Consider the following 21663-nt stretch of genomic DNA (forward strand, 5'->3'; position numbering starts at 1 on the left):
TATCATGAATGTTTTACAAACAGTGCTGCACATCAGCTCTGGCTCGTATCTGGAGCCTGACAGCCAGCCCTGAACAATGCAAGAGTGAACACACGTTCAAGTAGACGCGACAGTGGGAGTGGCAGACCGCGCTGCCAATGCTGTGGCTAACGGCGCGAAGGCTCCCGTCTACCTGATGCCACTTGAAAAAGCCGCACAAAGTCCAACTGGTTTAAAATGTTTGGGTTTAAGACTTATACCTCAACCTGCAGTGTGAGTGTATTAAGCCCTAACCTCGTACCGTGATGAGCATGGAGTCCAGTCTGCTTTCTTTGGAACATGGAGGCACACGGGGCCGCCCTCTCCTCTCTCGCCTCCTAGGGTTTACCAGACTGAAAGGCTAACTCGCACTCCCCCACCCCCCAGAACAACCCAGTACTCAGGTAAAGCAGCAGAAGGACGGACTGGCCGTGCAGAAAGGAATTTAACCTTGAAATGCCTGAAAAAGAGCCCAAGGAACCTGGCACTCGGTCAGATTTCCTGGTGAAAAATTCCTCAAATAAAAGAAATGAAAAAGTAACAGAGTGACTTTGTCTAGATTTATTAGGGAGTTTGTTGAGGATGTTTGGATTTTACAAGCATGATTTCATGAATTCAAACAAGAAATTAAAAGAGTTAACACTGATATTTAGCCTTCTCATTGCATATATAGAAATAACATCACTACAAATTGTAAAGGAGAGAATCCTGTCTCAATGGCTTGGTTTGGGTTTTTGTCTGAATGTGTTGTTATAGAATGAAAGCACCAACTTGAGGGTTTCTCAAAAAGTTAATTGAGTTTCAGGACACAACAGTGCAGTTGGTAACTTTATTCTTCAAATAAATAAGGCATAACTGATACGTGTCTTAATGCTGAAAATACATTTTATCAAGAGCATAAATAAAAGTTAAGATTTACCCATTCCCTTTTACAAAAGAGCTACAGGCAAAGGATTTCTTTTGAAAATCAAGGTCTTAAGGCTTGTTATTTCCTCTCTGAATTGGGCACGGTCGCTGATTGAGCAAGGACTGGGCCTGAACAGTCCCAAGAGAGCACCTGGCCCATGGCAGGTGCACGCCAATGCAATCTTCAGAAAAGCAAAAATAAAAACAAATACTCTTTTTCATTCCATGCTGCCTCCTCTGGTTGCACTCTAGCCAAGGAGTACCCTCCTCTCCAGGTAATAAAGCTGAAGGGAACATGTCAATGTAATATTTGGCAGAAAGTGACGATTGAGATGATTAGAAACACTTTGGTGGCGGAGGTGTGACTTGAATGCTTCAGATTTTCAGAAAACATTGGACAAAACCCATTCCCATAAAAATTAAGGTCTACAGCAGTGCTGTTGGAGCTGTGAGGTCACTCAGATGCCATGTGCGTCCTCCAGGAGCACAAGACATGTGGGTGGTGTTCCTCTAGGACTGAGAAGGCATGGAGGTTCCAGACAACTGGCACGCAGGGCGAGGCACAGGACTCCAAACCAAAACAACAAGGATTCAGAAAATCACTCATGGCAAAGAACTCAATGACTTTTTTTTTTAAGACACTGGAAAAAATTGGCATAGTGAAAATTACAAGCACCTTGTCACATCCACTCAGTAGGACTTTCTCTCTCCTTCACTGAAGGGTATTTCAAAAGGATTAGATTTGGATTTTTAGGGCATGGGTGGAAGGCTCCTTCAGCTAGTTATGAAGGAGCACGTAAAACGCACTAAACCTTCAGACTGAATCTCAAAGTTCTAGTGAAGGCTCAACAAGCCTGTCTAAATTAGGTTTATGTAATTTATTGCATAATCTAAATTTTAAAACAATGTTAATTCTCAGTATCACACACATTAGGGAAGAAAACTGCAAAAGCCCCCAAATAATATCCTCTCTCACCCCTATCTTTAGATACTTGAACATTTCTTGGAGGTTGTCAAACTGGGGCAACTTGGTGCTGCCAGGCAGAACTTATGATTCATCACACAAACATACGCAGCTTAAAGAAGACTGTACGTCCTCTCCCTACATGGAATTGACTTAAACCTTCACAGGATTCAAACATTTTGGCCATTCAATAAAACCACCTGCTATATTTACTCATAGATTTACAATCACCGAACAGTTCAAGTGTGACTATGCACATATTTAGAAATTCATTACCACTGAAATGAAGCTAACCTTCTGAAGTCAAACAATGTATTCTTTTTCAGCAAGAAGCACTACAAGCAGAACTATTCAAACATGCATGATACATACTATGGGCACCTGCACTATGTTGGTGGGCTACATGTCTATAGCTCATGTATGACCAAGGCATGAAAATACTGGAACATACAGGGATACGGTGACTGTGAGGGAGGTCAGAGCTCCCCTCACACCATGACAGCAAGACGGACAAGAGCTGCGGCTCGGAAAGGCTGTGTGGTCTCCACTGCTGCACAACCTTTCGGGAGCAGTGAAATACCTGAGAACCCAGTCAGCGACCCAGTGCAGGGCCAGCCGTCACAGTCAGCGACCACACCCTCCAGGAAGGGCAGAGGGGCCAGCAGCCTTCCAACAGCCGTCTGCCTAGGCCGCTGGTTCCTCTGCTCCAGTGCCACTGCTGTGAGGGCTGCAGGCCAGCCCCCTGCAGGGCTCACCAGGCCGTTTTTGTTGTCACAAGGGCTGGGAGCTAAATGCAGCCATCTCCAGGTGGGACTGAGAAACATGGCTCCTCCTCGACATTTAAAATGTACCTGGCATCTCATAACATGAGTACACAAATTTGTACATACTGTTTCTCTTTGAGACACACCAAGAATGAATGAGGATCTCACATAAATGCCTTCTAGAATGGTTTTACAGGAAAATACTGCCCTTGGCAAACTCCACCAAATAAAACAATCCCATAAATGCCGCAGTTCGGAGTTGCTGTGGATGGACAGGAGGGTTAAGACAGATACTGGTGACAACACAGCAGTTTCTCCTTCCGTAAAGGCTCACTCTAACTAGGAAGGTTTAAGGGCATCACGGAGGATGTTCTAGAACAGGTATGTTTAATTAGCAAGTCTGTCATTAAGCTGCTTGTAGGTTTGAGTTGCTGCGATGGCCACACAATGTTTCATCTATGGCACATCAGATCACAAGCTAACTGAGGAGGAAAAAAGGCAAACTGTGTTTCACTCATTACTTCTGACCCCAACTTTGCAAAGAGGCATCTGCTTGCCTTTTGCTCCCTGGTACCATCAGTAAACTCTTCCCTGGAATCACACCAGACCTCCTCATGTAAACGTCAACACACTAAGAACACTGCCTGCAGACACTTGTTCATGACGGCGACCGCAAAACCGCACCAGCTAAGCTGGTGGCCAGCCAGAGTGCCGTTCCAACAGAACCTTTTCAAAATCGAGGTCACCGTGAAGCCAGGCGACAACTGTCACGGCTGTGTGTCAGGCCGAACAGGGAGCTCTCACTTGTTTTAGAACCAACTGGTCTGCAAGTGTTTAAGGATACCTTCTATCCTTGGCACTAAAGGAGAGTTTCATTTGAAGAGTGGAAGAAGGAAAGCCTGCAGCGCAGTCTGAGACTAACGCCGAGGAAGGCCGCCCTCCCCGTGATCCCAGCCCGAAGGCAGCAGAGGCTGGAGAGGCGTCACTCAGCAGCTCCCAGTCACACACCAAGGCCACAGAAGGACTAACACTTCCAAGAAGTCAAACACAGAATCAAAATTGTTTCTAACTCCTGTTGTAAACTGCTACCTTAAAAAATGAAACAAACAGAAACCGTCACAACACAAGAGTCGTTCGGACGGCGCGTCTCTGCCCGTCACTGCAGCATGAGCTGCTTGAGGTTGTCGTGGAGGATGGTATCCTTGACGTCACGGAACACGAGGCGGATGTTCTCCGTGTTGATGGCGGTGGTGAAGTGGTGGTACAGGGGCTTCTGCTGCTGGTCCCGGCGTTTGCTGCGGAAACACTCCACCAGGAATTTTTGGACGTCTCTTAAGCAGTGCGGATCCCCTTCAAATTCTAGGAAATAGTCTTTGATGCTCACAACCTGCACTTTCTCCTCAAGCAAGTCTGTCTTGTTCAAGAACAGGATTATGGAGACATTGCTGAAAACCCGGTTATTGACGATTGTTTCAAAAATGTTCAGGGACTCGGTAAGGCGATTGGTCAGTCGATCTTCCATAAGCACCTGGTCAAATTCACTGGAGGAAACAAGGAACAGTATCGACGTCACACTGTCGAAGCACTCAAACCAACGTTTCCTTTCTGACCTTTGACCTCCAACGTCAACCATCTTGAAAGGAACATTTTTAATTTCAAAGTCGTACTCATGAATGCCTTTGGTGGGTCTTCTAGCAAGCAGAATATCTTGCTGTGATGGAATGTAATCCTGCAAAAGTAAACAATTGTTACATATTTAGTAACTCGGAAGTAAAGTCTGACACTATTCAGTGGACTACTAAGTGTAAATAAGCAAACAAAATGGGATTTCTAACATTTTAGGGCACATGAAGGTAGCAACACTATTATTTTCATTGTAAAATGGCAACACAGTAAAATGCTGAGCCTACAAAGACTGTTTCCAAATTTACTACAAACAACCACATCTATTTTATTTTTATCCCTGCACTACTACTCCCATTGCAGCTCACCTGCCAGGCGAGTTTACCGTGGCCAGCGCGTACACCCCTGCCGTCCTACTCTTCACTCCTGCTCACCCCTGGGTCTAGCTACAGGGTTCCTCTGCCCACACACCCTGCTTCTCCACGCTGCTCCCTGCTGCGTCAGGATCACCTTCCGCCAAGTTCCACCCACCTATTTGGAACCCACTCCGAATGACCCTTTACAGTCAGCAATGACTCCACCCCTATGACTTACAACCTCTCTCTCTTTTTTTAAAAAAGATTTATTTATTTTTATTGCAATGTCAGATACACAGAGAGGAGGAGAAACAGAGAGGAAGATCTTCCACCACTGGTTCACTCCCCAAGTGACCGCCACGGCCAGTACTGTGCCAACCCAAAGCCGGGAACCAGGAACTTCCTCCAGGTCTCGCACACAGGTGCAGGGTCCCAAAGCTTTGGGCTGTCCTTGACTGCTTTCCCAGGCCACAAGCAGGGAGCTGGATGGGAAGTGGAGTTGCCAGGATTAGAACCAGCGCCCATACGGTATCCTGGGGCATTCAAGGTGAGGCCTTTAGCTGCTAGGCCACCGTGCTGGGCCCCACCATGCTATCGCTGCTGCTCTATTTCCTGTGTGGAAAACACTCTATATCACAACTGATTCACTACAGTTATTCTGGGCCCCTCACAAGTTTTGCTTCCAGTATACAGTTGAAGTAGCTATGTTCCAGCTTTCACATTTACTGACCAGAGAACTCAAAACCTTAGTCACTTACTCTAAGTGCTATGTCAACAATGTTGTTATGAAATAGAGGAGATCACGGCTGGCCTACTGCTTGGAGGGAAGGTTGTTGCAAAGATCAAATGCACATTTCTTTGAACCCTTGGGCAGTGAACTCCGAGGCGCCACACAAACAAAACCTCCCAAATCACACAAGGCACCAGCTATACATTCTGATGGCACACCTCCACGAACTCTAACTCGCTCTTCTTTCTCATGCCAGCATTTTTTTCAGTGCTTTGACACAGACTCTGGCAATACTATGAAGAAGGGTTCATGTTCATCAAGATTTAAAAAAAAAAGTATTATAAATCCAGACAAGGCTGGCACTGTGGATCAGCAGGCAAACTCTTGCTGTAGTCTGCAACAAGAGCATCCATAGAGGTGCTGGCTTACGCCCCAGGTGCCCCACTTAGGATCCAGCTCCTGGCTGAAGCCTGGGAAAAGCAGCAGATTGCCCACGGGGCCCCTGCTCCCCGCCCAGCAGAGACCTCGACGAGTTCCTGTCCTCGACTTCGACCCATCTGGAGAATGAATGAAAGATCTTTCTTCCCTCTTCTCTAACCCTTTCCCTACTAAGTAAAATAAATAAAGAAATAAAGATGATGAAGCCACAGCACTGCTCGGAGGGTTGACTCCTGCCTGGCCAGGCTGCTGTGTGTCCTGGTGGGGGCAGATGACGACTTGAGTCCTTGGAGCCCTGCACCCACATAGGAGGAGGCCTAGACAGGCTTCTAGGCACCTGGGTTTGGGCCTTGCACACCTTAGCCGGTTGTGGACAGAGTGAACTAGTAATGGAAGATCTCTGTTGTTTCAAGCAAATAAATAATCTTTAGATCTTTAACAAATAATCCTGCGATTCACAATGATGCTTTTTTCCCCTTTTCCAATTAGTGTAATATGCCCTTGAAATGTCATTACAATCTGAATACCCATCTTAGCATGACACAATGGTACTAGGAATTAAAGAAAAAGTAGGCAGTTCTTAGTTTTTAGTAATCCACAGCCACTCACTGGATAATGCTAGGACTGTAAAAATTTGATTTTCTATGCTTGCATAGATATACATATCTACTTTAAAAATAATAATAATATACTCACTTTGGTCCTGGCACAGTAGCCTAGTGGCTTAAGTCCTTGCCTTGCACGCACCTGGATCCCGTATGGGCACCAGTTCTAATACAGGCAGCTCCACTTCCCATCCAGCTCCCTGCTTGTGGCCTGGGAAAGCAGTCAAGGACAGCCCAAAGCTTTGGGACCCTGCACCTGTGTGCGAGACCTGGAGGAAGTTCCTGGCTCCTGGCTTTGGGTTGGCACAGTACTGGCCGTGGCGGTCACTTGGGGAGTGAACCAATGGTGGAGGATCTTTCTGTCTCTCCTGTGTCTGACTTTCCAATAAAAATAAAATGGATAAAAAAAAAAAAAAACCCACCCACTTAAATTTTAAGTCAGAATTATAGAAAGAGAGATTTTCCATCTACCGATTCACTTCCCAGATGGCTGCAAAGGCAGTATGGAGCCAAGACAGGAGGCTGCTTTCAGCTTGTTAGGGTAGGGCCCAAATGGGTCATCTTGAGTTGCTTTTCTCAGGCCATTGGCAGGAAGCTGTACCTGAACTGGAGCCCCAGGACATGAGCCATTACCCATATGGAATGCCACGGTTGCAGGTGGCAGTTTTACATGTTAAACTACACTGGTCCCATCCATCTACTTTAACGGTTAATTATCCTGTGGCCCTAACATTTCATTACTTCCCAGAAAACCATCGAATACATCAGAAGCCACAGTGCATATCAACGTCTCCCTACTAGAGATCATTTCCATTATTTTCCATGTTTTCATGTAATCCACTGACATACTGCAATTAAAATCCTCATGCACATATTCTTCACTTTTGGCCTATTTCTGCGAATAGGTGATAAGGCAAGGTAGTACCAATTTATAGTACATATCTATGCCAGCTACTTCAGAAATGTGTAGGCCTTACAGTTCTTAATGATTTTCTAATGCCCTAAAAAAATGTGTTATTATTGCCTTTATCAATAGCTAACAATCTAGTTAGGAGATTAACGCCTAACAACACGGGGCACAGAACACAGGACATTATAATCCAGTTCTGAACACGTGGAAGGGTAAGAGTGGGTGTTGGCTCAGCAGCACCGCATGCCCAGGGGGCTGGAGCCAATACTTGCCTCCCGCTCCCAATTCCAGCTTCCTGCAATGCAGAGCTGGGACACGAAGGTGATAGCAACTGGCTTCCTGCCACCCAGCAGAGCGCTGCGGATCACATCCCCAGGGCCTAGCTTTGTCCTCAGCCCAGCCCCCACAATGGTGGGCGTGTACTGAGGGAAGCACTAGACGGGAGTGCTCTCTGACTCCGGCAAACAAAAACTGCAAAGCATGTTCGCTGAGAGTGACTTCTACAGGCAGCTAGCTCCCAGCCACACACTCGCTCTGTGAGGCCGAGCAAGTCTCTTAACCCATGTCTCAATGTCCTCACTTGTAAAATAGAGATTGTACTTTCTGGGTACAGTTTCATCCATTTTCTAATTGCTAACCAATCACGTGCACTTAATAATCCATTCACAACCAAGCACTATGGTCTCAGTAAGAAACCTTCTGGATCCCAACAGCGCGTATTCCTTTCTACTTCAGCCCCACCAACAAATCCCGCCTCTTCCTGTTGGCCTGATACCTCTGGGTTTTATACCTTCTCTGAATCCTTTCCTCTTTCCTCTCACTGTCTCCCTTGTTTTTGCTCAGGCACAGTCCCTGGCTCTTCCCCAGTTTCACTGTCCACTGTCCCCATCTCTTGGCTCCACCTCCGCGTCACTCTGAGCCTCTCCCATACTCACCCTTCGGGGCCAAGCCACTAGCAGCCACAGGAGGTCTTCACTGCATCGCAGCAAACTCTGCGACAGGCGTCGGGGCCCTCCTTGTGGCTTGGTTTCTGGAATCAGTACGTGACTGACTCCACAGGCCTCACTACAGTGCCCACTAAAAAGACCTGCACAAAACAGCATTCCCAAGAGCCAAGATATGGACTCCACCCAGGTATTCACAGCAGGTGAATGGATAAAGAAAACTGTGGTAAAAACACATGAATATTTTTCAGCCATAAAAAAAGAATGAAATCCTGGCATTCGCAGCAAAAGATGGAACCGGAGGTCATTAGGTTAAGTGAAACATGGCAGATGTACAAAGACAAATACCACATGTTCTCTTTCATATGCAGAAATTAAGATAAATAGTTTCTCTGAACCCAGAGTAGTGATTAGTGGGGTAGGGGTGGAAAGATAAGAGGGAGTGGTTGAGTAATATGCACCACAACACAATCGGACAGGATTTTATGAATTCTAGTGTTCCACAGCACAGCTGGTGTCTTTAGTTCGTAACAGTATCTTATTCACTGTATTAAAAAACTGGGAAGAACGGAGCTGGTAGGCTCCAAACATGAAGAACAATAAACCTCATCTGCTCAATTAATAATGTCTACACGTGCATAAAAATGTATGATAATTCAATGTTAATAGAAAAAAATTTAAGGTTTGTACAAAGTTTAATATCTTAATACTGTCACATGTTCTTTGAGTTCTTTAGCAGTACAAGCACATGCATAAAAATCCAAGTTACTGCCTTCTAGAAATGTTTCTCAGGCCAGTGCTGGCAGGTTAAGCCTCTGCCCGGGGCGCCAGAATCCCATAGGGACCACTTTGCTTCCTGGCTGCTCCACTCCCAATCCAGCTTCCTGCTAACGGGCTGGGAAAGCAGCAGAGGAAGGCCCACCCTGCTCCCATTCAGGAAACCTGATGGATTCCCATTTCCTTGCTTCGCACTGGCCCAGCTCCGTCCACTGTGGCCATGTGAGGGAGTGACCCGGCAACCGGCAGATGGAAAATCTTGCTCTTTTTTTCCCTCTCTCTGTAACTCTGATTTTCAAACAAAAGTAAATATAAAATAAATATAAAAATAAACCTGAAAAAGGAATTCATTCTTAAACGCTTCTCCAAGTTAGAACAAGAACTTCAGATAACCTTTGTCAGACACGCGTCTCCTAAAGGGAAATCTGTCCAGCTGCCTTGCCTCTGAAGGGCCACACCCTCCTCCGTGTGACAAAATCCAACCTATCCTGCAGGCAGTTGAAGTACACTGTGTGCAGGCCAGCTCCAATTCCAGACATCTCTTTCATTCCATGAACTATTATTATCTTCATGATCAGTATCACTTAATTGTCTTTTACTGGGTTTTATACATTTGATTCTGAGTAGTCTGAGCTCCTTGAATGTTGAGATCAAGGGACAAAATAGCTTGCAATGGGCATTCCCTACTTTGCTAGCCCCTCTGGGTTTGCCTCAGGCAATTATCCCATGACTAGGTGAGCTCCGCTCTTTCACTATGCCCATGCGGTGAAGGAAGAAGCTGTCATTTAGAGCAATCCGTGATGGAGCTGGGAGGGGACCCCGACAGTCTGGCTGCAGAGCTCAAGGCCCAGCAGGGCTCTTGGGGCCATCGGATTTCAGCAAGACAGAACAGCAGAAGTGGTCCTGTGACCTGTGCACCAAGTTGACTTTCCTGTCCTTTACAATGAAGTGCTGCTGCTGACAGTGGTGGTTTTTTTTGTTTATTTTCTTTTGTTGTTCTTCCAGATCCATCCCCACCCCAGAGTAGTTCTTAAGCTAAGACAAGCATAGCATGATCACCAACTCCCAGACACGCAGCAGAGGGAAAAACCTGAGCTGCTCCTGAGACCGAGAGGAGGAGCCAGTGTGGTGCCCTACTGGTGGGCCAGCAGAAAAGGAAACGCCCTGACCAGAGCGGACACCTGGGCAGAGAGTCAGCAGGTGCAAGGTTGGCATTCTCTCTCTATCTGTGTATAACTTATTCAAGTTAAAAAAAATTTTTTTTAAGGTTTACAATCTGATGAAATGGCAAAGTAATAATAACATAAAAACTCTAATTTCACTGATAAGTACTGTCTGAGTAAAAAACTAACAAATCAGAAATCTTACATCCAAGAGGCGTGGGAGATTAACACAGTAATTTAAGTGCAGACAAATGCAATATAAAAGAATATTGGGAAAAAATATAAAAACAAACTGGCAGCGAAGAAAGACAGCACTGTTCCACATACCCTAAATATATTAGTATACTAACTTCCTGCTTGCAACAGCACCCATCTGAGCTTCCCTCTAGTTCGATTTTAAAAGTTAAAAACATCAAACAGCCTAAGACTATAGTGAAAATTTATAACAAAACTTGGCTTGAAAAGGAGGCAAGTGAAGCTACACTAAATCAAGTAAAAAATGACTACAGCGATGGGGGTTCAGATGTCCTAGGGAGCTGCAGCTTTTCTCAGAATGAGCTCCACTGCACCTGTCCCAGGTGGGAGACACCCCTTCCCTCCCCGCCCCCCCCCTTGCATAGCTCTGCCTGCTGTGAGTCTGGGAGGGGATGCCTGCAGAGACCACGCCCCAGGAAACCAGGAGCCACTCCAACCTGCGGGATCCAGTCCCCCTCCTCAGGAATGCAAACTAGGGCACTCCGGAAGTGGAGAGGGCTGCTTGTGGAACAGTCACAAGGTTTCTATTTCTACTGTAGAAACTGGCTCAGAAGTACAGAAGTACAACAGATACCCTGAGCAGCACGGGAAGAACAGGCAGACTGGCAACTTAGATCTTGTCCACTTTCTGAAAAAAAGGAGAAATCATCCAATATTCACAGCTACCCGTCACTCTAAAACAAAATTGGAAGAGGATTTCTACTAAGGAAAAAAAAATCACTTAATGTGCAATTTTTCTAAAATTTTTAAGCAAGCTGTCTCCAAATAAAAAGTATCAATTACTCTGACAACTGCTTTCAAATGACCAAAAAAACCAAACTGAACAACAACAAACTTGTAAACATTCAGTTTTAAAACTTACTGGTTCTCCAAGTTTATCCAAATTATCCAGGAAATACTTTACGGATTCACCCTAAAAACGAGAAAGAAACAAGCAATTATTAGGGCTCAGATGTGGAAGCTCTTGCTACAACAGTTTATATGATACTGTCTAGTTGAACACTGAATCTAAACACATTCTGTTTAGTCACTGATCACACCAAACAACAGCACTTCTACAAACTGTATGAAAGTTTGCCATGCTACTATGCTGTCCATGTGCAAAGGCTGGCTGACTTCACAAGCGTGTCTCAGAGTGATGGACCAAAGGGTCTGCAGGGATGGACTGCACTCATGCCTAAGATGGAAGCAACGGGGACAATGTAAGTGAAAGGCAAAAACGAATGGAGATAAACATCCATCTCCAACTGAAATGTGGCTGTGACCGCATTGGCACCACATCTGAAGTCGGCAGCAATGGCGGACAGCTTCAGAGACCAATCAGAGGCGAGAGGAGGGCACGGTCAGCTTCAGAGACCAATCAGAGGCGAGAGGAGGGCACGGTGTAGAACTTCCTCCCCACAGGCACAGGCCAGTCACAGGCCTTCCCTGGGAGGATTGTGGATGAGCTGCAGCGTGTGCAGGAGAGCTTTGCCTGCCGGGCCTTCCTTTCCGAGCCCAGATTCCCACTGACCCCTGACCAACTTCAAACTCCTGAACTCAAGAACAAGTGGCTGAAAGTGACCTGAGACACAGGAACACGAAGGAGGGGCTCTGGGTTTGGTCTTCTGGTTCCTACTCCTGGGTGTTCCTCTTCTGGCTGGAGCTTGCTGCAGCTGTTGTGGTACCTCTGCTGCCTAGAGATGCTTCCCCAAGTTCCAGAAGCTTCCATAGTGTACAGGACAATCACCGGTTGGGAATGTGGGGAGGGAATACCTGGGTCCATACTTTGAATCACAGGCCCTAAACCAGCAAATCTTATGTTTTTTCTGGCCTCAAAATCTCTCCATATGTCTTAAAATTCTTGAGGACCTTAAGATACTTGTATTTTACGGGTTACAGCTTTCAACATTAAATAAAACTTAGAAATTCAAGCACTGAAAAAAACTCCAAGTATTAGTAACGGGCCCATGAGAAACTAACACCGCTGTGCAGCCTGAGAGAAAACAGCAGGCTCACCTGCTTCCGCACCTCAGCAGACATGCTGTCCGTTCCCAACATCTTCACTGGAAGAAACTATGGCAGTATACTACCATGTCTCTGGAGGATTTTTTAAAAATAATCTTTTTGGGTCCAGCAGCGTGGCCTAGCAGCTAAAGTCCTCGCCTTGAACGCGCTGGGATCCTATATGGACGCCGGTTCTAATCCCGGCTGCTCCACTTCCCATCCAGCTCCCTGCTTGTGGCCTGGGAAAGCAGTCGAGGACGGCCCAATGCTTTGGGACCCTGCACCCGTGTGGGAGACCCGGAAGAAGTTCCTGGTTCCCGGCTTTGGATTGGCGCAGCACCGGCCGTTGCGGTCACTTGGGGAGTGAATCATTGGACGGAAGATCTTCCTCTCTGTCTCTCCTCCTCTCTGTATGTCTGACTTTGTAATAATAAAAAAAAATCTTTAAAAAAATAATATTTTCAGACAACTGTAAATATTCTTTATTATTGCAGTAAAAATCTAACAAGCAATGATTTAATTTCCAGTGGAACTGCAGCAGACCGTATGCCCAGAAGCACATGGGAGACATGACAACCAGTTTACTGAGGCCTGCAGGCACACTTAGTACCATAAGAGGGCAAAATTGGACAGCTTTCCCTGCCAAGCTTTGACAAAGAGTATCTGGGGGAGTGGAGACTCTGAAGTGGACTATATCAGCCAACAGACCTTGGAAGGAATCCCTCAGCCATGGAGCAAAGCCACTTAAGCAGTACCCTCAGAACATGCTGCACATCGGGGATCCTGGATGACATCGGGTGGCCGGCCCCCACTCACAGGTGCTGATGCAGAGAAGAGCGCTCCCCACTTTGCCCAGGTACAGGAAGAAACACAAAGACTGGAAACAGTTGTTTCATCCACTTTACCCCATTCCTCAATTTTCCCCACCCTAATCTGTGGTTTATACGGGCATGGAACTTTCTTAACTATGTAAACCTCATCAAAAAGATCTTCAGGTAATATGAATTACATATAGAATCAATTTCGTTTTATGGGATTATGTACTGACTATGAGGAAAAGTCAGACGATCACACTGAAAACTGGCTGCTCAAAAGATTGTTACTGACATAAACTACCACTGAGTAGTTTTGTAAAATATAAATGATATAGCCACAGGCCAATTAAGTTTATTTGTAAATAACAGACTTGGGGGGGAAAAAGTTAAGTTATGCAGAAAATAAAGATGTAGGTGCTGCTGTTGGGGCACTGTAGATCAGAGTGTCAATTCAAGTCTAGGCTGCTCCAATTCCAGTCCAGCTCCCTGCTGATGCGCATGGAGAAAGCAGAGCATGGTGTCAGTGCTTGGATGCCTACCAACCACATGGGAGATAGGACGAAGTTTCAGGTTCCTAATGGCAGACATTTGGAAGATCTCTCTCTGTGACTCTACCTTTCAAATATATAAAAAAGCAAAAAAAGGAAAACAAGGGCCTGGCGCGTGGCCTAGCGGCTGAAGTCCTTGCCTTGAACCCACCGAGATTCCAGATGAGCGCCGGTTCTAATCCCAGCTGTCCCACTTCCCATCCAGTTCCCTGCCTGTGGCCTGGGAAAGCATTGGGGACAGCCTGCGTGGGATCCCACACCTGCGTGGGAGACCTGGAAGAAGCTTCTGGCTCCTGGCTTTGGACCGGCACATCCATATAGGATCCTAGCATGTTTGGGGCAAGGATCAAGGTCCGTTCAAGGCCACTGGGTCATCATGCCAGGCCCATGGCTATAATTTTAAATTATGAGACTAGCATTACCTAACCTTTATTTTATTTTAAAGTAAATATTAATAGTTTTAAAAATGTTAAAATTAAAAGCAAACAGATATTAGGTAAAAGATGTTCTTTAAATATAAAGTATAGATATTAGTATGAGGATGACAGTATTAACTCAAAAGATAATATCCGGTTTCTTTTTATATACAGGAACAATAAGCAGTCAAGTGCTATAAAAAGCAAAACATTTTCCAAAGTACTGGTATCTAACAAAATAATGCCTGTGGCTTTCATGCTTTTCGTGCAGTTTGTCTCCAACTCACAAGTTTAAGATATTTCAATATGAAAAAAATTAAGAAATGTGACAGAAAACTAGAAATCTGTTCATTCCTTAAGCCAATCACAACTCTGAGCTGCTCTGTTAGCACACTGAGGCCTTTATAGACCTACAAACAACTTGCTCTCAATTTCCAGTACTAATCCCAAAGCAAATCCAGGTCACAATGTTCCCTGAATATTCATTAAGCAAGATTCACTAAGCAGATGCTTGGGAGAATCAATTAAATTAACTTGCCTTTGGGCCTGGTGGCGTGGCCTGGTGGCTAGGGTCCTCGCCTTGAATGCACCGGGAACCCATGTGGGCGCCGGTTCTGATCCCGGCGGCTCCACTTCCCATCCAGCTCCCTGCTTGTGGCCTGGGAGGGCAGTCGAGGACGGCCCAGGGCTTTGGGACCCTGCACCTGTGTGGGAGACCCAGAAGAGGTTCCGGGTTCCCGGCTTCGGATCGGCGCGCACCGGCCGTTGCGTCTTCCTCTCCGTCTCTCCTCCTCTCTGTGTATCTGACTTTGTAGTCAAACAAATAAATCTTTTTAAAAAAATTAACTTGCCTTTAAAAGAGTTCTATCAAAAATTCACATTTGTATACACTAACAGATTCAGTCTTGAAAACATTCACCCAAGTGTGGAGCTCAATGATGACATCCCATGAAGTGAGTCTATCTGACGTAAGCTCTTCCATCCAGTCTGTACTTAGAGGTTTTCACAAAGTACGAAATAAAAACACTGGGCTTAAAGTTGGCTAAAAAATCGAAACCCCTCATTTCAACCTAAGGATGTGATATGGCTATTAACACAGAAGGCAATATTCCTTATTATTTAGGCTAAATCCCCTCCTAGCTCTCTATTGTCTCCACACAGTCAATAAAAACATACAGTATGGTGTAACATTACTCTGTCCATGCTATTTATCTGCAATCCAAGATTCTAATATCATTTACAATTTCTTATAAAAATAACCAGGTGAGGTGTGATTTTTATTTTTTTTATTTTTATTATTATTTTCCACAATACGGCTTTGTAGGTATAGGGATTCCCCTGGCTTCTCCCCCTTTAATTCCTCTCCCACTATTTTCCCCTATAGTGTAATCCTTTAGTAACAGTTACAAATATACTATTCTGCTATTAAGTGTATCAGGTATTGTACACAAGGAAAGGTGTAAAATCTAGTGTCCTATCATCAAGGTATAGTTAACTGTTTCATTGAGAAGCCTCCTTTTGTTTCAGAGTACAGATGTTTTCTGCAATGTATTTCTGCTTCCTGGTTTGCTAGTCTCCATTACATAGGTCATCTATGAGACTACATGTATACACATACTCATACATCTATTTGTTCTGTACTTTGCATGAATGCTGCCTTACATCAGAGACAACATATGATATTTATCCTTTTGAACTGGCTTATTTTACTGAGCAAAATGGTCCCCAGTTGGGACCACTTTGTTGCAAATGATAGAATTGCATTCTTTTAATGGCTGAGAAGTACTCCATTGAGTAATGTATTGGTTTCTTCACCCATTCCTCGTAGGACGGGCATCTGGGCTGTTTCCACGTCTTCATCATGTGGATTGTGCTGCTATAATAAATCGGGCTACAGGTCCCATTCTTGTATGCAGATTTCACTTCATTTGGATATGTTCTGAGGAATGGGATAGCTGGGTCATACACATCAATTACAGTTGTTGGAGCACTCTCCATTATGACGTCTCTAACAGTCATAATAGTCTAGACTTCCACCAACAGTGCAATATGGTATTCTTATCTCCACATTTCTCTTTTTAAAACAGATTCATTTATTTTCAGTGGAAAGGTAGATTTACAGAGAGGAGAGACAAGAGAGAAAGATCTTCCATCAGTTGGTTCACTCTTTAAGTGGCCTCAATGGGTGGAGCTGAGCCAATCCAAAGCCAGGAGCTTCATCCAGATCTCCCACGTGGGTGCAGGATAGCAAGGCTTTGGGCTATTCTCTACAGCTTTCCCAGGATAAGCAGGCAGCTGTATGAGAAGTGGAGTAGCTGAAGACATGAATCAGTGCCCATATGGGATCCCGGTGTGTGCTAGGAGAGGATTTAGCCAGAGCCATCACGCCAAGCCCAACAGCAGGTATTGCTTTTTCCAGGTCTCCCATGCAGGTGCAGTGTCCCAAGGCTTTGGGCTGTCCTCAACTGCTTTCCCAGGCCACAAACAGGGAGCTGGATGGGAAGTGGAGCAGCCAGGATACGAACTAGCGCCCATATGGGATCCTGGCTCATGCAAGATGAGGACCTTCACCACTAGGCTACCAGGCCTGGCCCGAAAATATAATTTTTACAATAAAATGTAATAAGAGCTACTTGAGGTCTTATCAGCCTAGAGGACAGCTTTATATTCAAGAAACCTACAGAACTGTCATGCAGGCTCTCAGAGCTCACCACCAACCAGATCCACTTCCTCCATCTATTTCTCCATTCCTGGTTTTCTTTTAAGAGTTATTTGTTGGGCCCAGCGGCGTGGCCTAGTGGCTGAAGTCCTCGCCTTGAACACCCCGGGATCCCAGATGGGTGCCGGTTCTAATCCTGGCAGCTCTACTTCCATCCACCTCCCTGCTTGTGGCCTGGGAAGGCAGTTGAGGACGGCCCAAAGCTTTGGGACCCTGCACCCAAGCGTGGGAGACCTGGAAGAGGTTCCAGGTTCCCGGCTTCGGATCGGCAGCACCAGCCATTGCGCTCGCTTGGGGAGTGAATCATCGGACGGAAGATCTTCCTCTCTGTCTCTCCTCCTTTTCTGTATATCTTTGTAATAAAAATAAAATAAATCTTCAAAAAAAAAAGTTATTTGTTTGTACTGGGACATGGTGCAGTGAGTGGCCTAACAGCTAAAGTCCTCGCCTTAAATGCACCGGGATCCCAGATGGGTGTGGGTTCTAATCCCGGCTGCCCCACTTCCCATCCGGCTCCCTGATTATGGCCTGGGAAAGCAGTTGAGGACAGCCCAAAGCCTTGAGACCCTGCACCTGCGTCGGAGACCTGGAAGAAGTTCCTGGCTCCTGGCTTTGGATGGGTGTAGCACCAGCCATTATGGTCACTTGGGGAGTGAATCATTGGACAGAATATCTTCCTCTCTGTATATCTGACTTTGTAATAAAAATAAATAAATCTTAATGTATTTGTTATTTATTTGTATTGGAAAGGCAAATAAACAGAGAAGCAGAGAAAGAGAGGAAGATCTTCCATCTTTTGGTTTATTCCTCAAGTGGCCACAATAGCCAGAACTGAACTGTTCCGAAGCCAGAAGCCAGGAACCTCTCCGGTCTCCCATGCAGTTGCAGAGTACTAAGGCTTTGAGTTGTTCTTGACTGATTTCCCAAGCCACAGGCAGGGAACTGGAAGGGAAGTGGAGCAGCTGGGACACGAACAGGCACCCATATGGGATTCTTGTGCACACTAGGTCAGGACTTAGCCACTAGGATGCCATGCCAGGCCCTCTGCCTGATTTTCACTTTGCCCAATTCTGTTGTTCCTTATCCTTGAGACTTTTCTGCACCCCCCCCCCCCGTAAAAGTTTACATTCATTTTTCTCTGGAAAATAAAGTATTTTTAAAGTGGTTTTTGAGATTTATTTTATTTATTTGAGTGCTCGCTTCGGCAGCACATATACTAAAATTGGAACGAGATTTATTTATTTGAAATGTAGTTACAAAGACAAAAGCAGAGAGAAAAAGGTATTTTTACACAATGACTCACTCCCCAAATGGCCTCAATTTAATCTATCAAAATTAAGTAGACCTCAGATAAATACATAATTCCATATTTCTTGCTAGCATATTCCACATCCATAAGTTAAAACTTCCAAAAGCACCAAGTCAGTCACCAGTTTTCCAGACAAATCTGAGACAGTTTATAACACCCTGAGCAGAATTTCCGGAAGACTACTTCTGTCTTTCATTTTCCCTATCATAAAAACTGCAAAACCAAACTGGTATATAATATTAAAATTAAGAGATCTAAAAGAAGATCTTGGGAAAGAACTGAATTACTATTTAACTTCATAAATTTCTGTTTATAACAAGCTGTTTAGTTAGACCCATCAGCACAGTGGCTCTCAGTTAAAGACTTCATAATCTGAATCTCCTAAGAGTCTTCTTGCAGTGCCACCAACTCTGAATTTACATATGGCAAAATGTATGAAGTAGTTTATGGAACCCCTACCTGAGGTGCTCGCATGCCATATGGACACCTGTTCACGTCCAGGTTGTAGCATTTCCAATCACCTCCCTGCTAAAAGCCTGCAAAAGCAGTAGCAGAAGCCCCAAAGCCTTCAGTCCTGCACCCACATGGGAGACCCAGAAGAAGCTCCTGGGGCCTAGCTTTGAACAGGCCCAGCTCCAGCCACTGCAGTATGTGGAAAGTAAACCAGCAGATAGAAGACCTTTTTCTGTAAGTCAGCCTTTCCAATAAAAAGAAATAAATACCTCAAACAATTATACACAAAGTAGTTTAGTAACCATTTTATCATAGAATCACAAAAAAAGGATCTCATTTCACTACAATGCTTCTTCCAAGATAGACAAAAAAACTTTAGCCATTTATCCAATAAGCAATCATAAATAAAAATGCATCTTATAAAATGTTCAGCACTACTGTCAGAAGCTTCAGAGAGGAGTTAGGAGCTTACTACTCTAGAGGCGAGTCTGCTCTGCCACAGTACAAAGCTGACCATCAGGGCCACGAGAAACGGAAATTTATCCCCCACTTACTGTACATACTGTGGTCATTACCCTCACTTCTGTCCACAGAAACTACACACAGGGAAGCACTTTCCATTTAAGTGAAAAATCCACTCACTTCTAAAGATTGTCTTTCTGGTCTGCTGGGGGGGGGGAATACCTCTTCCTGGAAATGCTAGTGTTGCAATATCAAATGAACAGTTATCTCAATGTCCCATGATATATTCAACTGTCGGAAGGAAATACACCCAAACGTCAACAAAGATGTCTTGGAGCTGTGGGATAATAGCTAAATGGAAGATGTTTCTGAATGAACACAAATACTTCAAAATTTTTGAAAGTTAATTTGGATTTTGAAGCCTATAAGTTATTCCCTCAGAACAAGTAACAACCCATTTTCCCACTCTTCACATAATATCACTAGAAAGCTTAAATTTTGAAACTTTTAATCTTCAGCCTCCAGCAGCAGCATCCCATATGGGTGCTGGCTCGGGTCCCGGCTGTTTCACTTCTGATTCAGCTTCCTGCTTACAGCCTGGGAAAGCAGTGAGGGAGAGCTGAAGCGCTTGGGCTGCGCCACGTGGGAGACCTGGAAGAAGATTCTGGCGTCAACCAGCACAAGGAAGATTTGGTTCTCTCTCTCTCCTCTATAAATCTGCCTTTCAAATAACATCTTGGAGGGAAAAAAGAAAAGGTTCATACAATTCCAATGGTATATGAAGAATTATTTGACTCTGCCAGAAGTACAACTCTTCAGTAATCAATTATATTGTTTTGGAGGTAGGGGTTCCCAAAAAAGAAAAAAAATGACCTCAATTATTAAAAAATAAAGAACACACAGTTTTTCCAACACAGGATGCACTTTTGGAACACGTTTCAGCTCCTGTGCTAACCATAGGGGTTTCACAACACGCCCAAATCCTAGTGAATGTAGCTGAGAAAGTTCTGCCTTACCGTCTCATGCGCAATGCCCTATTACTCAAACATTATACAACAGCCAGCGTGAATAAAGTAGTCCTATGCCTCCACCCACACAACAGCTTAGAGGAAAAACATCAATTCATTCCCAGCTCAGTGTTCAATCCAACTCTTCCCAGCACAAAGCTCCAGCCAACCAATCAGGAACATGAACAACTTTCCCCTCCCCATCCTCCCATCCATCAAGCCAGAGAAAAGCAACACCAACTGCAAATGCTGCTGAACACTGATGACTGTGGAAACCCACCCACTATTATAAAGACGTGAGTTCCTGTTTCCAATTCACTGTTTGGTTGATTCTGCCATTAAGGCAAGCAGGAAAGCATGGCGGTGTGTGTCAGATACGGCCTGAGTCTGAATCTTGGCTCTAGCCCCAAAAGCAGTGGTGACCTTAACATCTCACGCCTCCTTAGCTTCCACATACCTGTCGCATGTAAAACACAAAATGAACTGGGCCACGCTGCCTCCTCACATCCTTCCGAAGCTAATAAATGCTTAGTGATTCTGCGAACTCTTGGTAGAACAGTTACAAATGTGGTACACAATACTTTCCTCATACACTTGCCCAGCACGGCTGACATCCCTGATCCCCATTGTCTGGGAGCACTCACCTAGGCAGGGAGACAGGCTTCCCTGGGTTCCCAGAACCTGGGTCGAGAACACAGAGACAATATGGAATACATGGCTGCAGAAAACGGATCCAATTATTGCTTCACCAAACGGGAACTGACCTTAAGCAGAACAATCAAGTCCAAAAGAAAAACTCCTTTGTATTTGCCTCGCTTAATAAATTAATAATATTGGGGGCAGTGTCACGGCACAGAGGGTTGAGCCGTTGCTTGTGACACCAGCATTCCATATCAGGACACTGTTTAGGCTCCAGCTGCTGCACTTCTGATTCAGCTCGTGGGAAAGTGAAAAATGACAGTCCAAGTACTTGAGCCCTGCCGCCCACACGTGGGAGGCTTAGCCCAGACAAGCCCCAGTCGTAAGAGCCATTTGCACAGTGAACCAGTGGAGGCGATCTCTTTCCCGCTGTCTTGCCTGTCCAGTGCAATAAATAAATTTTTAAAAAAATGTCATTAACTAGTATTTAACGCTTCTGAGAAAGATTCAAATAAATTCACTAATACAATGCTTGTCCTCTTGAACTTCAAAAAGTCCAACCACAACCTGCTAAGCCAGGTGGTTCAAAGCATTGCAAAAGGGAAACGAGAATAGTCAGCCTGATCGTAAGTGAATCTTCTCCACTTCCTCACCTCTCTTCCCTCTGCAAACCCTTCCAGACCAGCCTCTCGCCCACAGCACCACCTGCGCCGTCAGCATCTAGAACCTCCCAGTCGCCACACCAAGGGACACAGCACTCTGCATCTTGCCACACTCCATTCACACACGGCACTGCCAACCACATGACACATGACAGACACAACACTTTCCTGGATCTCTCCCGTCTTTCTGGCCA

At 45.1% G+C, this 21663-nt stretch overlaps 1 protein-coding gene across 1 annotated transcript in view; it reads right to left on the minus strand.

The window, feature by feature from the left end:
• Positions 1–3589: 3589 nt before the first annotated feature.
• GNA13 (G protein subunit alpha 13) overlaps positions 3590–21663 on the minus strand; it is a 34707-nt gene continuing 16633 nt past the window's right edge. The window contains exons 3-4 of the mRNA XM_004592961.2: positions 11316–11366; positions 3590–4381 (exon numbers count right to left, since the gene is read on the minus strand). Of these exons, the coding sequence (XP_004593018.1) occupies positions 3809–4381; positions 11316–11366 (624 nt within the window). The 3' untranslated portion in view covers positions 3590–3808. The remainder of the gene's footprint in view (positions 4382–11315; positions 11367–21663) is intronic.

This window comes from Ochotona princeps, chromosome 17, assembly GCF_030435755.1.
Source record: "Ochotona princeps isolate mOchPri1 chromosome 17, mOchPri1.hap1, whole genome shotgun sequence".
Lineage (NCBI taxonomy): Eukaryota > Metazoa > Chordata > Mammalia > Lagomorpha > Ochotonidae > Ochotona > Ochotona princeps.